Source organism: Psammomys obesus, unplaced genomic scaffold, assembly GCF_907164565.1.
Source record: "Psammomys obesus unplaced genomic scaffold, mPsaObe1.curated_primary_1811, whole genome shotgun sequence".
Classification (NCBI taxonomy): Eukaryota; Metazoa; Chordata; class Mammalia; order Rodentia; family Muridae; genus Psammomys; species Psammomys obesus.
The window spans coordinates 40,870,334-40,890,889 of record NW_026593286.1 but is presented as its reverse complement, the minus strand read 5'-3'; the positions used below and the strand labels follow the sequence as shown (position 1 = coordinate 40,890,889).

Genomic DNA, 20,556 nt, shown 5'->3' with positions numbered 1-20,556 from the left:
TTTTTTAAGCAGGGTTTCTCTGTATAGTATCTCTGGCTGTCGTGGACTTGCTTTGTAGGCCAGGCTGGCCACGAACTCACAGATCCACGGGGATTAAAGGCATATGCCACTATGTTTGTATGTCACAGAGATTAATATGTTCCTAGTGCCCTTTACGCGTTCTCATTTTCCTGTATAAAACCATGGAAATTCTTTTGAGTGGTTTAAGAAAACACTGAGTTAGCAAATGCTTCTGAAATTTGTTACCATGGTTAGTCTTAACTCTGTCAGAATTTTTTTTTTTTTTCCAGAAGAGCAAATAAAGCAGGTATTTTTATTAAGATCTCAAAGTGAATTCAGGCTGTGCTAGAGGTAGTGGCTCTAATATACGCATCAGAATGTGGGAAGCAGTTCATTTTAGGAAGGTTAGAAGTGCTCCCGCACATGGCCTATGTCCTCTTTTTACCTTAAATGTTGGAACACATGATGTCATGCCCCCCAATACCTAGATGCTGAAAAGACAAACTGTCCTTATAACTAAATCAATTTTATAATGACTTTTCAGTTTGGTTTTGTTTTATTGGCACATTATATTTTATAAAAATTGTATTTTCACTTTTTGTCAGTTTTCCAAATTGATTTGTACCCATGCCCTCTTATGAAGTTAGGATAGTGTCAAGTCTGGATGACTACACTTCTTTGAAGCGTGTGGTTGCAGAGATGGTGACACAGGCTTAGTTACCGTGACAGGCTTAGTTACTGTCACCTGCAGCCAGCAGTGCTGTCTTTCCAGCCACGTCTATAAATAGACTATGTGGAGAAGTGCACCCAGGGCAGAATTCCCATTGGCCGCCTCACTCCTTCAAACTGCTGGTTTGCGGTAACTATTTTTGTAACCCTTCTCAGGTTGACTTCTCCCTTAATCCCTAATCTCTCCTCTTGCACCTACCAAATTAGATGTAATGCATTTACAAACCCAGAGTGTTTTTGGCACCACATGAGTCTGAGAACTTGAACTTTGATTTAAACGTTGATTTATTGTGGCAGAGCTGGGTGAGCCCAGTCCTTCCATGTCTCCTGGCTGCTGCTCTATCCCTAGAAATGGCATACTCCCCCCACTTGCGCTGGTTCTGTTCTGAAGTGGAGCCTCTCCTACCTCAGTGCAGGAGCCATTTCTTGTTCTGTGGTTTTGGGTTTTAGAGGCGCCTGTGGTTAGTTATTCCAGGGGTGGTTGCCCTGAAACTAAAGCATATATTAGTAAAAAAATTAGTTTCTTTTCTTTTGAGTCTTAAATACTTACTTGATTTATATGTATTGAAGAAAGTTTTGGTTAGACCCTTTTTTGGCTTTTCAGGGCTTTGTTTTGCATACACACACACACACACAATGAATTACTTAGTCATTAGGTTTTCCTGGTTCTCTTTATAACTTTAAGATGAGTTTCTCTTGCCTCTAAGGGACTTCTTGGCTCTTAACACTAGAATATGAGGATTTATTTAAATTGCTAAGACTTAAGCAAGCACAGAAACCTCTGTATAATCTCGTGTGATGAGGGTACTCCGCATGGAAAGAATCAAATGGACTTTGCACTTACTTCGAGGGCCATGCTTGCCTATATTTATTATAATATTCTCAAGTATTGTGTGGTATTAGTGCCTTGATGCCATTTTAACTCCACTTCTGTCCTGGAGACACTTAGTAGGAGTGGCACAGTGAGTTTATCCGATGATGGAAAGGTTTTATCAAACATGGGCACTTACAGAACTCCAACCCTTTGCTTTGTTAGGAAACTTGAAGGAACTTAGTCCTCTTGCTGGCATGGAGGTTGGAAGCTTGTTGATTTGGTGTTCCTCTGTGGGCGCACCTTACGGACTGGGTGCCCAGTGCCACTGTTACAAGGGCGCTGTTTCCTCAGGGCAGCCTTTCTCACCGAGCCAAGAGAAAAGTAGTCCCTGGGTCATCATTGTGAAGTAACTTGCTTTTGCTGTTAGGACACTTGGTCAAGATGAAAATTCCGAATATGGTGATTACTCTTGGTGGGCAGGTTACGTTGGATTGGCAGCCTCTGTTTACCAGCGGGTTGTGCTCTTTGTAAATTACTTTCTAGTGCCTGGGATGAAACGTCTTTCCATAGCTGCGGTGTCAAAGTGCCAGTGGGATTGTTTTCGCTTGTTTGCTTTTTAGACAAGGTTTTATTATGTAGCTCTGGCTGTCCTGGGACTCACCATGTAGACCAGGCTGGCCTCACAGATATATGCCTGCTTCTGCCTCCTGAGTGCTGGAGTCACAGTCATGTGCTGTGTCGGGCCTACTAGAAGATTTGTTTTTTCTACTTACAAAACACTTACAAATAGTCACAGCAAGTGGAGCTTCAATGTTTCTTCTCACTTAAAAAAACATTCACTTACTTTCGTGTATGTCTGCGTGACGTGAGCATGTGTTAGGTGTGGGGTGGAGATCAGATGACACTTCCAGATCTCTTTCCTTCTTAGGTTCTGGGAACCAAACTCAGATTGTCAGGGTTGGTGGCAAACGCCTTTACCTGCTGAGCCATCTTGCTGGCCCAGTTTCCTCATACAAGTTTTAAAATCAGTATGCTTGGTGTGGATGTGTATGTGCACATAAGTCAGAGGAGACATTACAGGAGTTGGTTCTCTCCTTCCATCATGTGGGCTCTGGGGACTGAACTCAAGTAAGCAGGCTTTGTGGCAAGTCCTTCACTGACTCCGCCGTCTCATCGGCCCAGGAAATCTCATATTAACATGGAGTTAACAGTATCTCTAGTGGGGTTATTGTGAAGAATAAGTTCAGTGCTGAATGCACAGCTCTTTGGTTTGGTGAGCAATAAGTGTTACTGACATAATTTTAAAACACAGTTTCTTGGGAAAATGTACTATAATCTAATCTTGAAAGCTGAGGCTTGTCGTCTTAGAGGAAGCCAGTTCGTGTAAGGTCCAGTCTGACGTTGTTATGCAGGGGCTGGCGAAGGAGGTGGTTTGGAGATTTGGAAAGAGATTCTGCTGGAGTTGTGCCAGTTTTGGTTGGTGCTGGAGATGACATAAGAGCAAGAGTGACCTTGGCCTCCTGTTGGCCCTTTCTGTAGATGGACTTTGCCTGGGAGGTTGGATGGGGAAGAAGATTTGTATGGCAGTAGGTTGGCATCATGGCAACTTCAGCAAGTTGAATTGTCGGGCAGGTAGAGGTCATTTCTCCTGTCACACAAAGAAGTCATCCAAAAGAGTTTTGCTCATTGAACTGACTACTCCTTCTCTCTTCCAGCTGGAGACCATGGCCAAAATGGAGGTGAAATCCTCACTTCTGGACAATATGATTGGCGTTGGAGATATGGTTCTTTTAGAGCCTCTCAATGAGGAGACGTTCATCGACAACCTCAAGAAGCGCTTCGATCACAATGAGATCTATGTGAGTGCCTGAAGGCTTGTGCGGCTCTTAGACTCTGGGTTTTGTGGCAGAGCTAGCTTTTCTACCTTACACTTGCTTTCTTTGCTCTTTGCTCCTACACGTCAGAGGTATTTATTTTGTATCTTCAGAGAGTTCTGAGTGTTTGCTAAATTGGCATAGGCATCACACTGATGATTACTGTTTCCCAATGTGTTTAAACATCAGCTGTACGCAAGGTATTGCATGTGGTTTGGGGTCACACTAACACAAGTGTGGTGTTTCAGTTCCTCCCTCTGAGGATGTCAGTTCAGACAGAGTGTTGAGATAGATCCATTGCCATCTTGGATGCCTTCAGAAGATTAGAAAACTCTGATCACTCAGAAGCTAGTCACCAATAGCAGTGAACTATCACAGTTATTCACTGATGGCAGTAAACTATGAGAAAAGACAGGAACCTTCCTGATACGCAGAGAGAGGTTGAAGAGAGAACAAGCTAGACATCAGTGAATACAGAATGAGCCAGAGAATGAGAAGGAGCCAGAAGATTAGAAAAGATTGCTAGAGTTAGTTTGAGGCCAAGCAGAGCAATTCAGAGGCCAAGAGAGAAGCCAGTTTGAATAAGTCAGCTGGGAGAGGAGTTTGAGCCAGAATAGCTGAGTTGAACCATCCAGCTGTGAGCTCAGAAAGAACAAGAAAGGGTGACTTTATTTAAGCAGTAAGTCTCAGAGACTGAAAGCATTCCAGGCCTAGGTTAGCTTGTACAAAAGCTAGAAGCTTCCTGGACCAGGCCTAGGTTAGCACACAGGGGCAGTAAGCCTCCGAGACAACAACTGGAACAGATGAATAAAAGTTCCCTTTAGATTGGTAATTGCCATAAAGGGACAGCAGTAGATTACTAGATGAGCATATGTTCCCTGGAGACTTGGAATTGTCATGGTTGCTGGAAGTATAACGGCATGTACGAAAATGAAGCGTGTAAACACATCCGTTATAGACAGATGTATGTTTTAAAGATTCCTTAAAAGGGGCTTCACAGTGTTACTGTGTTAAATTCTCTAAATATATTTAAAACATCAGTTAAAAAAAGAGATTTATTTTCAGCTGTTGCATGTGTGGACATAAAGGTGTGGTGTGAATTCAACCAATGAAATGGGGTATTGATTTTCTATGCGAGGAGATGGGGAGCAAATAGGATAGATTGGACAGAGATAGTGTTAATAGACTTTTACCTTGCTTTTGAGCTCTGAGCTCCTTTTTTAAAAATATGTGGTTCTGCCTCTCAACTGCACACTGGCTCCCCATGTTCCATGTTACCAGAAAGATGCAGACTTGCCTACTAGAGGGGAAAACTATGTCGTGTCACTCCTATGCTTACAATTTCTGATTAGTCTTAAGGATGAAACGCAGACTCATGCACAAGTCTCACCAGGCTCTGGCTTTCTTAACCTAGTTCAGCCCGGTTTTTTTTACAACCAAATGTGACAAGTTCACACCTCCAACCTCTGTTTTTATTACCCAGTGAGTTCATTTGTTTCACTGTTGTACATCTAAGCATATTCCTCCTTCCAGAATTATTCTTACTCTTCGCATAATTAGACACATTCTTAAAAACTCACACTGAGCAGTGGTTGAATCTGATTGGACTTGCCTGGTGGTATGTGTCTTTCCTCTGGCCAGTTGGCCTCTCAAGGGCGTGATGTGTCCCACTGTCATCTTTGTCTAAATGGTTCCTAACAGAGCATCTGGTTTATGGTTAAAACTTACTAGATCTTGGCTTCAAAATTCAACTGATAAATTAAAGCACCTCCAGCTTTGAAATGTTAAATACAGAATTATTTTAAAATTCTGGTTTGGGTATTTTATGTAAAAAAAAAAAATTGAACTCGCTACTAATATGCATCTGTGAACCCTATTGGGGAAGAAAATGGGCCTTTTAAAAAGAAATAAATTATCTAAAATAGATAAAAGAAAAAAAAAGTGCTCTGTGCATTAAAATGTGCTACATTATTGGGGTGTGCACCATTTCTTTCTCAATGTGGGGAGGAAAGAAAGAAAAGGAGGAACCTATAGTTAATAACTAGAAAAGCTTTGACTTTCATAGAAAAAAAAAACTATAAGCTTTATTTTTACTTTTTTGTCACATATAAGCTTTCCTTGCTACGCAGTCAACTCTCATAGTCCTTTTGGACCTCTGTAATAAATAGTGTCCGGTAGATGAGACAAGTTTATTTTTGTAATTCTAGGAAGTCCAAGAGGAAAGGGCCAGCAGGTTCAGAGTTGAGGACCCACCTAGCTGAGAGATGCTGCTGCTGTGTCCTCCCGGGAGGAAGTGGGAGCCCAAGGCACAGGGGTGGACTCAGCCCAGTGATCAGAGAGGCTCCACCTCCAAATCCCACTGGCTCCACACAGTATAGCTCAGAGTAACACCGACTAATTACCATCTCCATGAGACAGTCATCAATGGAGGTTTCACAGTACAGGGAGACTTGTGAATCCTGCTCTGAGGACGTCCCCTTGATTAAAATGGGGATCCAAATGGAAATGGCATTCAAGGCTGCACAGAGCAGGGAAGTGCTTCTGTGTGGCCTCCCAGTGCTGAGCTACAGCTTTCAGGTGGGAAAGCCGGGCCATTCTGCAGCTCTAATTGAAAGTATGGTCTGATTGAATGAAAGGTGGTCTGATATCACATGAAAGATGGCCTTTAAACAGTGGTCTCTGAGATGCAGACAGGAGGAATCAATTAGACCCTATCTAATGGTGCTGATCATTTTTCCCTTTGGCTCTCTGCAGCACAATTCACTTTCAGATGAATTGAAAATAGGAGAGAAGGGCATCACGTGTATTTGAATACCTGATTTGTTGTGGCCACATAAATAAACAAATAAATAAATAAATAAATAAATAAATACATACATACATAAATACATAAAAATAAATAAATAAATACATAAATAAATAAATAAAACAATCCCCTTAACAAAACGAATCTTTAGCAGACGGTATGTCTGGGTTTTGGCTCTACATAATTTTATTTTCTAAACTATTTCTGGAATGCCCTTTCTGGCTATATGACAGAAGTAGAAAATTGACTTTAGCTCTTTGATGTTGATATCAATCATTGCTTCCCATGATACTTGATGGCTACTTTTCCCATGTATGTGCCTTTCTTCTGTGCCTTTAAACATGTCATGTTGGTTGACAAAGCAGTCTCTATTTCCAGTGGAAAAAAGGAGGTTCTCGAGTAACGCATGTAGCATGATCCTTAAAGTGGGAGTGGCTTTACGAGTGTCTCTATGCTGCGTTAGTATGTACATAGAGCAAAACTTCTTAACTCGTGCTGTGCTGGAGTATTGTGGAAACGAAGGAATTACTCTTGCATCTTCTTTGTAGTGCTTAAGTTAAACATACATTGCTTTTGTAATTAAAACAAAAAAAATACAGGAACTGCGTGGCAAGTGCAGTTATCATGGTTCCCAGCCTTGAATGCCATGTGTGCCACCCTAGGAAACCTAGTTCTGGTTCTTATTTTGATAATATTCTTGCTTTGCCTTTCCTCATGGGTTACTGCAAAATTGTTTGGCCTGGCGTGTTAGCCCAAGTTAAACAAAACAAAACAAAACAAACAAACAAAACAACAACAACAAAAAAATGCACACAGTGTACTGTTTTGTGTTTCATGCTGATTTTTCAATGCTTTCTCAGAATAGAAGGTGCTGTTGAAGCCTGCTGTGTCCACATATAGCTTTGCTCTATTGCTCTATTGCTCGGGCAGCCATCTGGGATGACCCATCCTGGAAGCATGTTGACCCTGCACTGACAGTGCGGGCAGTGACTAGGAACTTGGCCTAGACCTGTATACTCTTGTGCGGTCAAGGTGTGAGCAATGTCCTGTGTGCTCCAGTCCTGGATTGGAAACTCTTTTTCATCTTACTGTCTTTTCCCCTTTCGGCCCCCCTCCCCCGTATAAAAAGTTCGGAGGATGCTGATCTGAGAGGTAGCTCTCTCTGCTCAGGGTGTGAACTGCTTCACAAGCCCTCACATTCTCTGGGTCTTCAGCCAGCCAGTTCTGCAGTGTATGAGGGGATGGATATCCAGCCAAAAACAGGTCAACACTGAAGACTGAAAGAGCAATGGATGCTGAGAAGTAATGGAGTGGCCATGTTGAAGTTGCTGCCATATGAGAGATGTGTTCCATGGGAGGCATCTGTCACGAGTTTTACGTTGCGTGTGCACCCAAAGGGATGCTTCCCAGACGTCTTTGCAGTGAACTTCTGATGCTAGATGCCAAAAAGAGGACCTGGACCAGAATTAAGTCTAACAATATAGTGAAGTTTCACCAGCATCTTGCACCAAGAGTAACTGTAACGTGGACTTATTTTGATGCAACATACTCCTTGCAACCCTCTGAGTAAAATGCATTCTTCACATGTATCATGGGTGTGTGTGTGTGTTAACATACTTATTTAAATAGCAACATGCTCGTTCATGTCTGTGGCCCCAGTAGCATCAGTGTTTGGGACTGGTCCAGCTGTCCTTATGAGCGAGGGCTTTGGAGACAGGGGAAGATCAGGTGGTGGGAGATAGAGGGAAGACTTGGACTGCTGTGTTAGAGGCCTGCAGGGTCAGGCTGCTTGCTGTTGTTCCTCTCTCTTGGCAGAGAGTAGTTCAAGCTGGGACCAGCTGTAGGCCATGCCTTTTAGTCTCGCGGGCTCAGTGTGGGGTCAGTGGCTGGGAAATGCTAGTTGTAACATTCCCAAGCTCTCCTGTTCTGTGTCCTTTCTGCCCTTTGTCAGCCTTTCCGGCAGCCCACCCCCACCCTCAGGCAAGCTTGTGGCAGGGGCGGATTTCATATGGGGTTTGTTGTATTGTGATTGAGGAAAGGGCAGATGCGGGGTTCTGTTTTTAGGGTGACTGGTCAGGACTGTGGTTCTGTCCGGAACAGGAGAGCTGTAATTTAGGTACGAACGAGAAGGACAGATTTGGAAAGTAAAGAAGGAACCAAGGTGTCTGTCTGGTGACAGAAGTATTTTTGGTACCCAGCAGTAAATTTAGTTTGTTTTCTGTCTGAATTGTCAGGTCGGGATCATCTACATATAGAGGTCTGAACTAGCCCAGTTTCAAGACCTTATGTTAAACTAATTGTACTTGTGAAAGGACAGCCTTGAAAATCTAGTACAAATTGCCTCAGTTTTCAGAAATTCTTGAGGTAGGGATGGAATATTTTCAGACACTTCTGTAACACGTAACTATAAAGTATGGGATATTTGGTTAGTTTTGAATATTGCAAAAGTGACACTGGTTTTCATTTGCATGTCTTGGAATTTCCCAGGCAGTTTTCATTTATACACAGGATGGCCTGTGCGGTGTGGATCTACTTTTTGCCATACATGATTCATCTCCTTTTGTTATAAGACAGCTGTAGTTTCTCACACTCTCACTGTCTGTGTATACAAGCAGCTCACTATTAATGTGAGTGACATACCCCCAGGTATTTCCAGGCTGTACTGAATGAGATTCTGAAATTTGGACCTTTCGTTTCTTAGTAGAGTTCAGACCTGGCACTCAAAGTCCAGCTTAACATTACTCTTACTGCCTGTCTTCTTGGTTTTAATAATTTCAAGTTTTCTCTTTGACAGTTTAAAAAAAATTTAAAAAGGTGATATGCTTTTGAAAAACATTTGAGGCAGCATAGGCACAGGTCACACGGAATTGTATTTTTCCTGTGTCAGGCTGCTGGAAGTAGTTCTGGCTACTGCACTGGTTCAGAGTCTTCTGCACTGATCGTTTAAGGATGGATGCTTTTTTGTTCTGGAGTTGGAAACATGAGGTTCTCTTTCCTCTGAGATCCCAGGCCCAGGGAGGTTTGTGTGGGACAAAGGCAGTCTTCAGTGCTACATCTCTCTATGCCTAGGAGGAAAACCCACCCAGACCTGTTCTCATGAAAGGCCTAGGATAAAGCGTGTGGCAGTGGTTGGCTCCTGGAGTAGGTGGAGAGCAGACTGTGTGCACCTTTGGGAGTTGGCACCACAACATTGAAGGCCAGAGAAAGCCGTGGACTGTCAGTGTTGTGTCTGATCTCTGAGGCCTCTCCGTCTCTTGCTCACTTTATGAAGACAGTCAATTTTGATAATAATGTGTTAGTTTTTTAACCTGTGCAAACTTTCATAAAACCATTGGTACCTGGAAAGGCCTTTTCGCATTGATGCACAGTTGTCTATTAATGTGCCAGTCTTAGTTATTTTAAGTTGCAGGTTCTATATTGTTCTTGAGGTACTTTTTTAATACTTATAATCATTTAACTCAGATACTCTGGTCAAAGCCACACCTGGGCTTAGAGTTGGAGGACATGAGGACATCAGAAGGAAAGGCCTCTGTTGGAAGCGGTTTGATGAGCACAGACCTGAACCTGGTGACTGCTCTGCCACTTTTGTCTGTGGGACCTGGGAAAAATCCATCAACTCTTTAAAGACTTTAAGCCCTTTTTGTTTTAGTTCATTTAGTTCTTATAGAGTCGTGTGTGCCGTAACATTTTTCATTTTACATGTGAAAAAAACATGCTCAGGCAAGCTCAGTGTGTATCCCATGGTCTCACAGAGGGTATGAGATGGAGCTGTATTTTATAACTGGAAATCCAATGCCAGAGATCATGTGCAAATGATAGTTCTGTTCACCTTCCATGAACATCAAATAGCTTCACTGCTATGAAAGCCTGTTTAGTTTCCAAAGTAGTTGCATATGGTACTGAAATTTGCATAGGTCTCGAAATAAGGCGGTCTCAAAGTGATCTAGCTGAATAATGGATGTGATAGCAGGTGCTCTTGCCGGGTGTTGAGTGAGCACAGTGGTACAGTGACTTATCACACATGGGACAGGTACCTTGGGTTCTCAAGTCGTGGGTTACCATGACACGTTCCTCAAATCAAAGCAAGGAGACATCAACCAAGAAGATAACCCAGGCTCCCTGCCACCCCAACAAAACAAAGCAAGACAAAACAAGATAAAACCAAGCATAGAAGATCTCGAGGAACGAGTGTTGTCTGTCATATTAAGGGGACCACAAGTGATTGGCTCCTCATGGTCCTTCTCCTTTATGAGAACAAGGTGGAGGAGGAGGGGGGAGGGGGAGAAGGAGGAAGAGGAGGAGGAGGAGGAGGAGGAGGAGGAGCAGCAGCAGCAGCAGCAGCAGCAGCAGCAGCAGCAACAACAACAACAACAACAGCCGCCGCCATTCGGCTGAGCACACGCGGGACCAGTGCAGTTACACGTGGATCTGCTCCTTTATCTACAGAATAGATGAATTTTAATGTTGAGTCTAATTTTTAAAGAGAAGTTATTTTCTTTTTTGAGCTCTGCCCTGGAATCGGTGGAAGGTGAGCTATAGCATGTCATCCTGGGAAAGATATGGGCTTAGAGCAGAGAGAGCAAAAATTGAAATTTTAGTCACTCACAACCATCAGTGCCACTGTCAGAAACTGAGTTCTTACGTCTATAGGATGGACATATTTATCTCACTGAGTTCCGAGTCTGGTGACTGACAGTGGGAGTGTATAGATTGTAGGTGGTGTGGCTGTTTTTGGGACTGGGAAGCCCACCATGGCTTTTTTTTAATGTTTTAGTATTTGGGATTTTTTAAAAAATGGATTTCCATTTTCTTTGGCTGCAACTGAATACTGTTTTGTTTGTTTTGTTTTTGTTTTTTGACTAAGAGATATTTGACAAGTGGTTGTGGTGGCTGGTGGCTCAGACAGTACAGCATGATTGTTCTGGTGAGGGCTCCTGGCACCATCGCAGCATGGTGGAGAAATAGCAAAGGAAAGGTGTACACGTACAGATGCAGAGATGCTCGCTCGTGTGGCGAGACGGGGGGGCATTGGGACAGTGGGGATAGGTGGCACTTGGTACAGCCCTCTCCAGGAAGTTGCATCCTGTGACAACTACACCAGTGTCTTCTGAGGGTGATGCCCCACCCCTTAAAGTTTCCCCCAACCTGACAACTGCATGCTGGGTAAAGCTTCCAGTGTGCAGATTTGGAGGACACATCCCAGCCAGCCAGCCTCCTCTCTTCCACTTCTGTCTTCCCTGCTTCCCCCTTGCTTTTGTCTTCACTGTATAGATTTTATTTTTACTGTATTTCTGTTTCCAGTTAGCCACATAATACTATTTTCGGGACTTGTAGCAAGGAAAGAACCTAACAACTCAGGGCCACATGTACCCTAGAGAAGACTTGTGTTGGGTCTGGAGAACAGTATATATTTGGAAGATCCCACCTCCTTTCAGAATTTGTCTCAGCAATGATATGGCAGTGGGGTGTTGCCCTGCTCTAATTAAAGGCAGCCTGGGCTGATATTTTTAGCTGGTATTTAAGTGTGGCATGGAACTCATATATAGTTCTTTAATTTATAGTCTGAAATGACTGACAGCCCAGGAACGAAGGATTCTGCCATGATGGTGGGGTAGGAATGTCTCAGGCTAGACCAGCAGGCCTAGATCTCATCTGCAGCCACAGTCTGCGGGCCTCTGAGTTTATTTGTGGACATCTGATCTGAGGCCAGGAACCTAAGGCACTAGATAAATAAATAAAATAAAAAAGATAAAAAAATACTGGACAGACATGGGTTTGTTTTTCAAACTGAGAAATACTGGAAAAATAAGAACAGCAAGCAAGATGTGGTTTGGTGATGTCATAAGGGATCATGAGGGCCATGTGCAAGCAGGCTTTCGGGAGTCTTTGAAGCTGACTGGCTGCTGGGAGTAGGAAGAGAAAGCAGCTTAGAAGAAGCAAGATGGGCAGCAGTCTGGGCACATAACCAATTTGCTGTGTCCTGATTTTCCTGTAGCTTTGTGATAGGTGTTTATGGGGCCATTGTACACTGGGTTGTGTGGGGAACAATTCACAGCCATTCTAGCATCAAAGACCTTGGTGTGAATCTACCACTGATGTGAGACCTTGGGTATGTTATTTCAGCCTGTGCCTCTAGTTTCTTATAAAAATAGGGTATTATTAGTGGTGTGTGTGTGTGTGTGTGTGTACCTAATTCATTTCAACAACACATATATAGTATATGTGTTAATATGCAACTTACTTAGACACGTACTATATATATCAGAAATATGTTTTTAAGAGCGGAGATTTTTGGCTTATACCATTTTGCACAGTTTCGAATGGTAAAACAACCAAAGCTTTTGGTAGATTACACTTTGTCTCCTAACAAAACTCCAAAGACAAAGAATCTCTTCAAGAGAATTGGGGAAGTCTCACAGATGTTCATTTAATAGTGCTGTTATTCATAATAGTTTATGTCTTCCAATCAGATTCACAGGATGCAGGACCTGAGAGGAGAGGGGATTCCTCACAGTGAAGTGAATGGTTCTTGTTTCTGAGGATTCTAAGAGCTTGTTTTATGGTGTCATGCTTGTATTAGCTTGGTGCTTTGATTCGTAATCTCATTTCATACTCAGATCTTCAGGGAGGAATTAGTGGTAGTCCCTCCATATACACGAGGAAACGGCAGGGAGAAGCTAAGAATGTGCCTAGCTTTACACAAAAATGAACGTCTATCCGAAAACCTGGAGCCACACTTCACCCAGCACTCCATAAGACTGAGAGCACACCAGTGGGTGTGATGGAGAGCGTGAGAGCTCAGACACGGGCATCTCATCATCTCACCCCTTTGCCACATGGTGACTTTGGATTTCAGAACTGCTCTTGCACTGCGTGCCTTGAAACTCTGCATCTCATTCTTCCCTGCTGCCCTCCCCTTTTTTTCCTTTCTTCTAAGTCCTCCTCCTTTCTCCCATCCTTCCTTTCCCTTTCTCTGCCCTCCCCTGGTAAGGATGTGATCCTAGGCTTAATTACTGGTTGAGTAGCTTGTCTGGAGGGAAGCCATGCTATTCCCTGTCCTCAAAAGGTGCCTTTATGCTGCAGTGTGAACCCTTGCATGAATATGCCACAGTTCATTTATCTGTTTACTGTCAGTGCTCCTTTGGGTTGCTTCCCTGTCTAGACTATTTAGAATGATGCTGCTGTGAACTCGGGTGAACAGAGCCATGTTTTAAACCCTAGTAGTGCATGCTTTGGTTAGGAGACAGCTAACTTAGCTGATGATAGGGGCGAGGGCTAACTGCCACCTAAAACCAGTATCTCAAATGTCATTCCTTGGGTTTTGCTTTTCTAAAGTCAACCTCCTCCTATAGACCTGCCTTGATCTCTGCCTTTTTTCAGACCTTCCTGGACCCTTTGCAGTTTACAGGAAGCTTCCTCTATCCATGTTTACTGACACTAATTTAGACTGTTAATCTAACATCCTCTTATCTACGGCAGTGCCTAAAGGAGTAGCTTTGAAACTTTGTTTTTCTGTGTGGAAGACTCATCTCAGCGATATTATGAAAGCCGTGGATGTATAGAGTGTGGGGGAATTTTATATTTCATGTGATGTTTTAAGTAAAATTGGACCTTAATAAATGTGTTGCTTGCTTATTTGGCAGTCAGAATCAATTTGGTTATGCCGTCCTGTGATGGGCCGCTCTTACCTGAGTCCTGGCCCAGCCTGACTTTGAACCGTTCCTACTTCAGAGGTGGAAGTCACATGCATGGAGACTTAAGCTCAAAGGGCTCCCACATCTTCTCTAACGGGCTCTGAAGCCACAATCATATATATAAGTAAAAATTGTCTGTTAACTGACACTCTCCTGATATATTTCTCTTATGTTGAGATGATTAATTTTTTTCTGTCAATGAAAGTTTTTCCTGTAACTTGAAGATCCCTTTCTTCCTTTTGTTCATTGCTGGTAGCATAAGACCTCAGTATCATCTGGATGGTCTAGAGGGAGGCTTCTGCCCAGGAGAGGAGTACTTCCTTGTACAGATGCTGAAGATGTAATCCAGGGCTCCCACAGTTAGAGCTGTTGACTGTGGAGACTGAGACAGCTGGTTCCTGGCTCCTCACCTGAATACATGTGTGCTGACTAGTGGCCAGGTTACTGTACTCCACTCCTGTGACCATTTGGATAAGCATCTGTGACCACGTCATGTGGGTTGCTGATAGCTAAGTAGAAAGGTACTTAAGTGCATATTATTTGCCAACACTCTAATGTGCCTGGGTTGAATTTTTAAGGATTTCCACAGGCATGCAAAAGAAAAAAAATTCAAATTCATTCCTAAAATAAAGAGGCGGAGCGATAAGTTAGTGTCCCCTATGGGGACAGGGGTACTGCTCCGTGTTGTTTTTTTGCAGCTGTCTGAAGGATTCATTTCGGAGATCTCCACTTAATATAAACCCAGGATTCTTGCCTTCACCTGGAAGAGAATTTCAGGACCAGCTAGTATGCAGCAGTGTTAGAACGTATTGAAAAATGTAGATTTTAAGCACAAGCATCAAGAGAAAGAGGGTTCTCAGGAGGAAAGTAAGAGGTTTGGGAGCGGGAACATGTGCTTTCCAGCTTCACTGCTTTAGAGCAGTCAGATCCACTCTGGTGGGTTTGAAGGTCCGAGGATGCTGAGTGAGAGCACAGGATCCCTGAGCGGCGTCCACCAGGGCTCAGTAGATGAAAGTCTGGAAGATGAGGATGTGGGGCTGTAGGATGGCCTCACTGTAGACAAATGTTTTTTGTGAGATTCCCGGAAAACATCCAGAGAGTAACGAGACCCTCCCCACAGCCATATGTATTCACATCTTAAAGCCTGATATCTGTATAAAAGAGGAAATATATGGAGCTGGAGAGAAGACTCAGTGGCCAAGAGTACTTGATACTCTTGCAGAGGACCCGGCAACATCCTCTGACCTCTGAGGGCACCGACACACATGTTGTGCACTCACATACCCCAAGGTGTACACACACGTATGTAAAATTTCAAAAAAATCTTAAAAAAAAAGAAAAAAAATTATCTTGGCAACTTTCTCAACAGTGATGTTCATTGCATTAGAATTCTTCCCTTTTCACTGTCAGGAGGCTTCAACCAGAAGGGTTGCTCTACAGCAAAGCTGAGCAGCCTGTAACTAAGAAGGGAGGACAGGAAAAAGGATGATGAGAGGAGGGGAGGAAGGAGGAGGAGGAGTTAGAAGAGAGGAGGGGAGGAGAGGGGGAAGGCAGCAGGGAGGAACCAGAGTTTCAAAGCACGCAGTGCGAGAGCAGTTCTGAGATCCAAAGTCACTATGTGGCGAAGGGGTGAGATGATGAGATGCCCGTGTCTGAGCTCTCACGCTCTCCATCACACCCACTAGTGTGATGAGACTGCTCTCAGTCTCTGTGGAGTGCTGGGTGAAGTGTGGCTCCAGGTTTTCTGATAGACGTTCAGTTTTGTGTAAAGCTAGGCACATTCTTAGCTTCTCCCTGTCCTGGTTTCCTCATGTCCACAGAGGGACTACCACTAATTCCCCCCTGAAGATCTGAGTATGAAATGAGATTACGTATCAAAGCACCAAGCCCACGGCAAGCACATAAGCATTCTGTAAACAGTATGCGTTATGGAATGTAAATTCTGTGAAGTTATCCACTGTCCACTGTCTAACAGTAGAGTCAGGACTTCCAACCCCTATGCCTAAGCTAGGTTTATTCAAGCCTATAATGCCAGAGTTTACCTGGAATCTTTTTAAAAGCTGTAGCTGGTCTCTGTGAGATAGTATCTGAGGAGTAGCTCTGTGAGGAGTCCTCACGGGATTGATAACAAAGCTCTGACTGCAGGGGCAGAGTCATGAGCTCTGACTGCAGGGGCTCTTCTCTGGAGAGGGAAGGCAGCTAGGCTGACTGTCCTCCAGAAAAGAGGTCAGTTTCACTGCAGGTACGAAACCGTCAGGTTGTGTTTGCTGTTCTCAAGGCATCTGTTTGGAGCAGGAGAGGTACTTCAGACATGCAGCTGGAGATGGTTTTGGCTGAGGAGTGTTTGCACATTCTTGATTTAAACATCTGCCCTGGAGAAGTGAAGGGGAGTCTGCTAATTGAGAGTGCCTTTTACACAGGGCTGGCCCTTCCTTCTTCTCCCTTCACTTGTTCTCTCTTGTTCCCTTCTCTCTCCTTCCTCTCTTTTCCCCCTTTCCTTCACCTGAAATAGATGTTGGAGGTCGGCCACATATGTCAGTGATCAACCTCATCTTGTATGATGGCGGAAGTCTCTGCTTGGCAATGAACTTCCTCTTCTTTTGAGAGTACGATGCAGTAGCAAAATGCCAGTGATAAACGTTTAAGTCCAAATGTTCATTGATGTAGAAATAAACTGCCCCATCATTCCTCTAATCTTTGAGAATGGTTTAATCTGCATTTCCTTGAGTATACTATGGGCATCCTAAAACCAGAGTTGAATGAATGTTAGTCCCACCCAGGCAGTCAGCTGATTCCAGGACTGTATCGTGTGTGTCAAAGGAAGACTGGAAATTTAATGTTTCCTACTGCAACCAGCGGGATTTTTAAGTCTTTGACTATAGAACCTTCAAGGATGAAAGCCATCCTTTCATCAAAGCAAGGACAGAAATCCTGGTAGAAGGCAAGCCTCTTAGGAGTTCAAGTCTCGAGGGCACAGAGGTGAAGTAGAATGGATGTGACCAGCCTGGCAGGGATGAGGTTATTCTAAAGAGACACGTGTCAGCTTCCCTTTGGCTAGTAAAACAATTGTCCCCAAGAAATTGAAATTTCTCCAGGAATCTCATGCAGGGAGAAGGCTGAAGCTTGGTTTCAAAAGGAGGAACTTGTCTCCAGGAAAGAGATTTCACACTGCGCTAAGAACTTGTCAGACGACTCTGCTGGAGAGATCCTCTAGCCCAAACAATGGTGTGGACTTGGCTGCTCTGTGCCTGGGACTGTCTGCTATTTAAACAATACCCTCATGTTAAGACCCCAGAGAGGAACACTGCGCCTGGGTGCTTGCCTGCATGGGTGTGTCTTTGAAGGAATGCCTTTGTCACTGGACTTCTTTCTTCTTCCCATAAGGTTCCTTTTCCTGCTTTTCACGGTTGCTTGCTTGTTTAACTGGCTTGTTGGTACCCAGGCTCTGACCCTGCTGAGTCTGGTAACACGGGGAGTATGGTTGCTTTGATGTCTGCTTAGGTTAATGTGCCTTGTCCTGCTTGGGCCCTTTTCGGGATTGTTCCGAGATGTTGGTGTTCTCAGTTCTTGGTGTGGTCGAGCAAACCATTTTCAGAAATTAATGGCTAAGTGACAATCTTCTTGGCTCACAGCTCTCTGGAAAAGCAGTTTAGGCTGACTTAGCTTTGTGTATGTTCCTGGTCTTACCTGGGATCAGTCCTGTGGCTCCAAGTATCTGGTGGCTTCCGTGGAGCAGTGGTTTGGGACGGCTCATTCATATGCCTATAGATAGGGTGTAGGGCAGGACCCAGGGCTGTAGGGCTTTTCCCACCCCCGTCTAACTTCTCCATTTAAATAGCTCAGGCTCCTTCTCATCAAGAGCACAGGACAGCTGTATGGGCATTGGCACATCCCAGTCCACACATGGTTTTCAGATCTCTGCCTGAGTCTCATTTGTTAATGTCTCTTTGATCAGACCAAGTCCAGAATCAGAGGCTGGGAAAATAAACACGTCCCTTTGAAACACTCTCCATGTTTCAAAGTGGGTATGTGTACTGGTGGAAGAAACTTTTCTGCCCATTTTTGCAGGCAGTTCCCACAGTAGGGCAGGAAGCTGAAGAGAAAGGAGATCGCTTAAGGCAGCACGTGACCTAAGGCTTAATAAAGTAGTGGCCGCGGTGTATAGTTGAATTTGGTATCGCATGTCAACACAAATGTAATGGACTGTATCGTGCACGTTTTTGTTGACAGTTGAGCTGGTGTGAGCCAGTCACTCAGTTAAAGAGACTGAGCCACCTCGGTGGGTCGGTCCTGTTCTGGGGCAGGGACACAGCTGGGGGGCAGCAGCACAGCTAATTCAGTATGCATGAAAGTTACCAATAAAAAGAAACTTGCTTGTCACTGGGGGGTGGAGGGGTTGATGTTGAAACTGAGGCAGCATTTTGTTCTCTCTGCAAGAATGCCACAGCGGCAGATTTTTATCACAGCTTACCATTGTGAAGTTTGGTTTGAAAGAGCCAACTCAGTTGAGAGCAGGCTTCTCTGCTGGCAACAGATCTGTATACTTAAATTTTATTTTTATTTTTTACAAAAGGAGAAAGATGCAAGTAAGGAAAGCTCTTCATTTACTCAATAAATGCTGATGTCGTGACCAGTGGTCATGTTTATGTGTCTGTGGTGTAGCCATAGTGTGTTAGAAGCTGTTGTTTCCATTTTAAACATCTCCATTCACCTGTTCTACAGAGCGCTGGTGTGAGGAGCATTCAGAGTGTTAATAAAATCTTGTCTGATTGGGACTAGGGAGCTGTAGTCATTCTCTGTCAGGCCAGTGTAATTGGGTCCTGACGACAGAATTCAGGAACACACTGTATGGAAATGCAGTTTTCTCTAAGAGTGACAGCTTTTCTGCTTTTGATTAGATTATGTTCATACAGGTTAAATGTACGGAAAATGACTTGTTGCCCACCTTGGGAAGGGTTTTTTTTTGTATTAACGTCATTGTGGCTCATATAAAAGCATTGCAGAATGTTTCTCTTGTTTCCTTGCCCTCTATTTTGTTTGATTTTCATCTCCACGCCTCTCAGGGGTGCCAGTACTGGAGAACTTGTCCTAGAAATGTTAACTGTTGATTAGAAAAGTGAGGCTATTGGCTGGGCCGTCTCTACGCTCCTTTAAAACGTCTCTTCAAAATGACAGGTTATTTGTGTGTGTGTGTTATGTACATTGGCATGTAGTGGGGCACATATGGAGGACAGAGGACAACTTGTAAGAGTCAGTTCTCTTCTTTCACAATGTATGTGGGTCCCATGGGTAGAATTCATGTCTTGATTGTAAACCCTTTTAATGGTGGGGCCATCTCACTGGTTCCCTTTTCAAAGTTTCTATCACATGTATAGTTTGTTGGCATTTTTATCTTCCTTCTGTCTTTATGATGTTGAAACTAAGGAAAACCAGAGCTCCCAAGATGAGTTTACCCTTAAGTAGACATTGCGTGTGATACTGTGCTAATAAGCATTGCATAAACCGACTACCATAATCTTACTGGCGAGGCCAGCGATGGAAAGTTGAAGTACGAAGGAAGAGATTCTAGTTTGTAGCCTGGAGTTCATGAGCGTTTGTTAAAATACAGCATTGATCAGGAACTACATTCAGATTTAACACTAAATGTAAATTCAACACTAAACGTGTAGTGTGTTCCCTCAGAAATGACACGTTTTCTATACAGTATGAAACACTGCTGTTTGTGTATTTCCAAGGCTAACCGTGGGTTCTGTGCTAAGTTGCGTATGTAGACGGCAGGCTTCAGAGGGGCAGTCCTCAAAAGCCCTTACCTTAGGTAGGATCACGGGCTGAGCAGTTGTGTGGGCTGTGCCCGATGCCCAGTGGTTGCTTTGAAGCACTAGCTGTGGGCAGCTCCAGAGAGAACGTGGCTCTGGCTCACAGTGAGCAGTAGTCACGGGATTTTGGCAAGGATGATAGGGCCTTGGTGAGTTCTTGTGCAGAGTCATAAAGTTATGTCAGGATTTATCTTGAAGCATATTTTCAGTGTACAAGTTTGTGCTTTTCATTTATGAGCAAAATGAACGTGCATTGTTGGCCACCTGTCTTCAGAGAGGTACAGGGTTGTTGAAGGTTTGAGATTGTGGTGGAATAGCCAGGCAGCGGTGTCACACGCCTCCAATCCCAGCACTCAGGGAGGCAGAGGCAGGTGGATCTCTGTGAGTTTAAGGCCAGCCTGGTCTACAGAGTGAATTCCAGGACAGCCAAGGTTACACAGGAAAAGCCTGTCTCCAAAAAAAAAAAAAAAAAAAAAGTAACAAACAAACAAAAAAGATTGTGGTGGAACAGTAGGACAAGTGTTGTTTTCAAAATGATGAAACCATATCACAATGAAGTTTGAGATGTTCAAATGCAAATATGTTAGCATATTGTTTCTTTTTTTCTTCTCTTTTACAGACATACATTGGGAGTGTGGTTATATCTGTTAACCCCTACCGGTCCTTGCCCATTTATTCGCCTGAGAAAGTGGAAGATTACAGAAACAGAAATTTTTATGAGCTGAGCCCTCACATGTAAGTATGGCTTGAAAACTTTTTACTTTAGTGCAAAATTGACAGATGTGTTCAGCTATCTCCTTGGATCACTGGACAATTTTTTTTT

At 43.6% G+C, this 20,556-nt stretch overlaps 1 protein-coding gene across 6 annotated transcripts in view; it reads left to right on the top strand.

The window, feature by feature from the left end:
* Myo1b (myosin IB) overlaps positions 1-20,556 on the top strand; it is a 158,385-nt gene that overhangs the window by 28,439 nt on the left and 109,390 nt on the right. For all 6 annotated transcript variants that reach the window (XM_055616442.1, XM_055616441.1, XM_055616440.1 and 3 more), the window contains 2 exons: positions 3,259-3,402; positions 20,353-20,468. In XM_055616442.1, coding sequence (XP_055472417.1) covers positions 3,268-3,402; positions 20,353-20,468 — 251 coding nt within the window. In that variant the 5' untranslated portion in view covers positions 3,259-3,267. The remainder of the gene's footprint in view (positions 1-3,258; positions 3,403-20,352; positions 20,469-20,556) is intronic.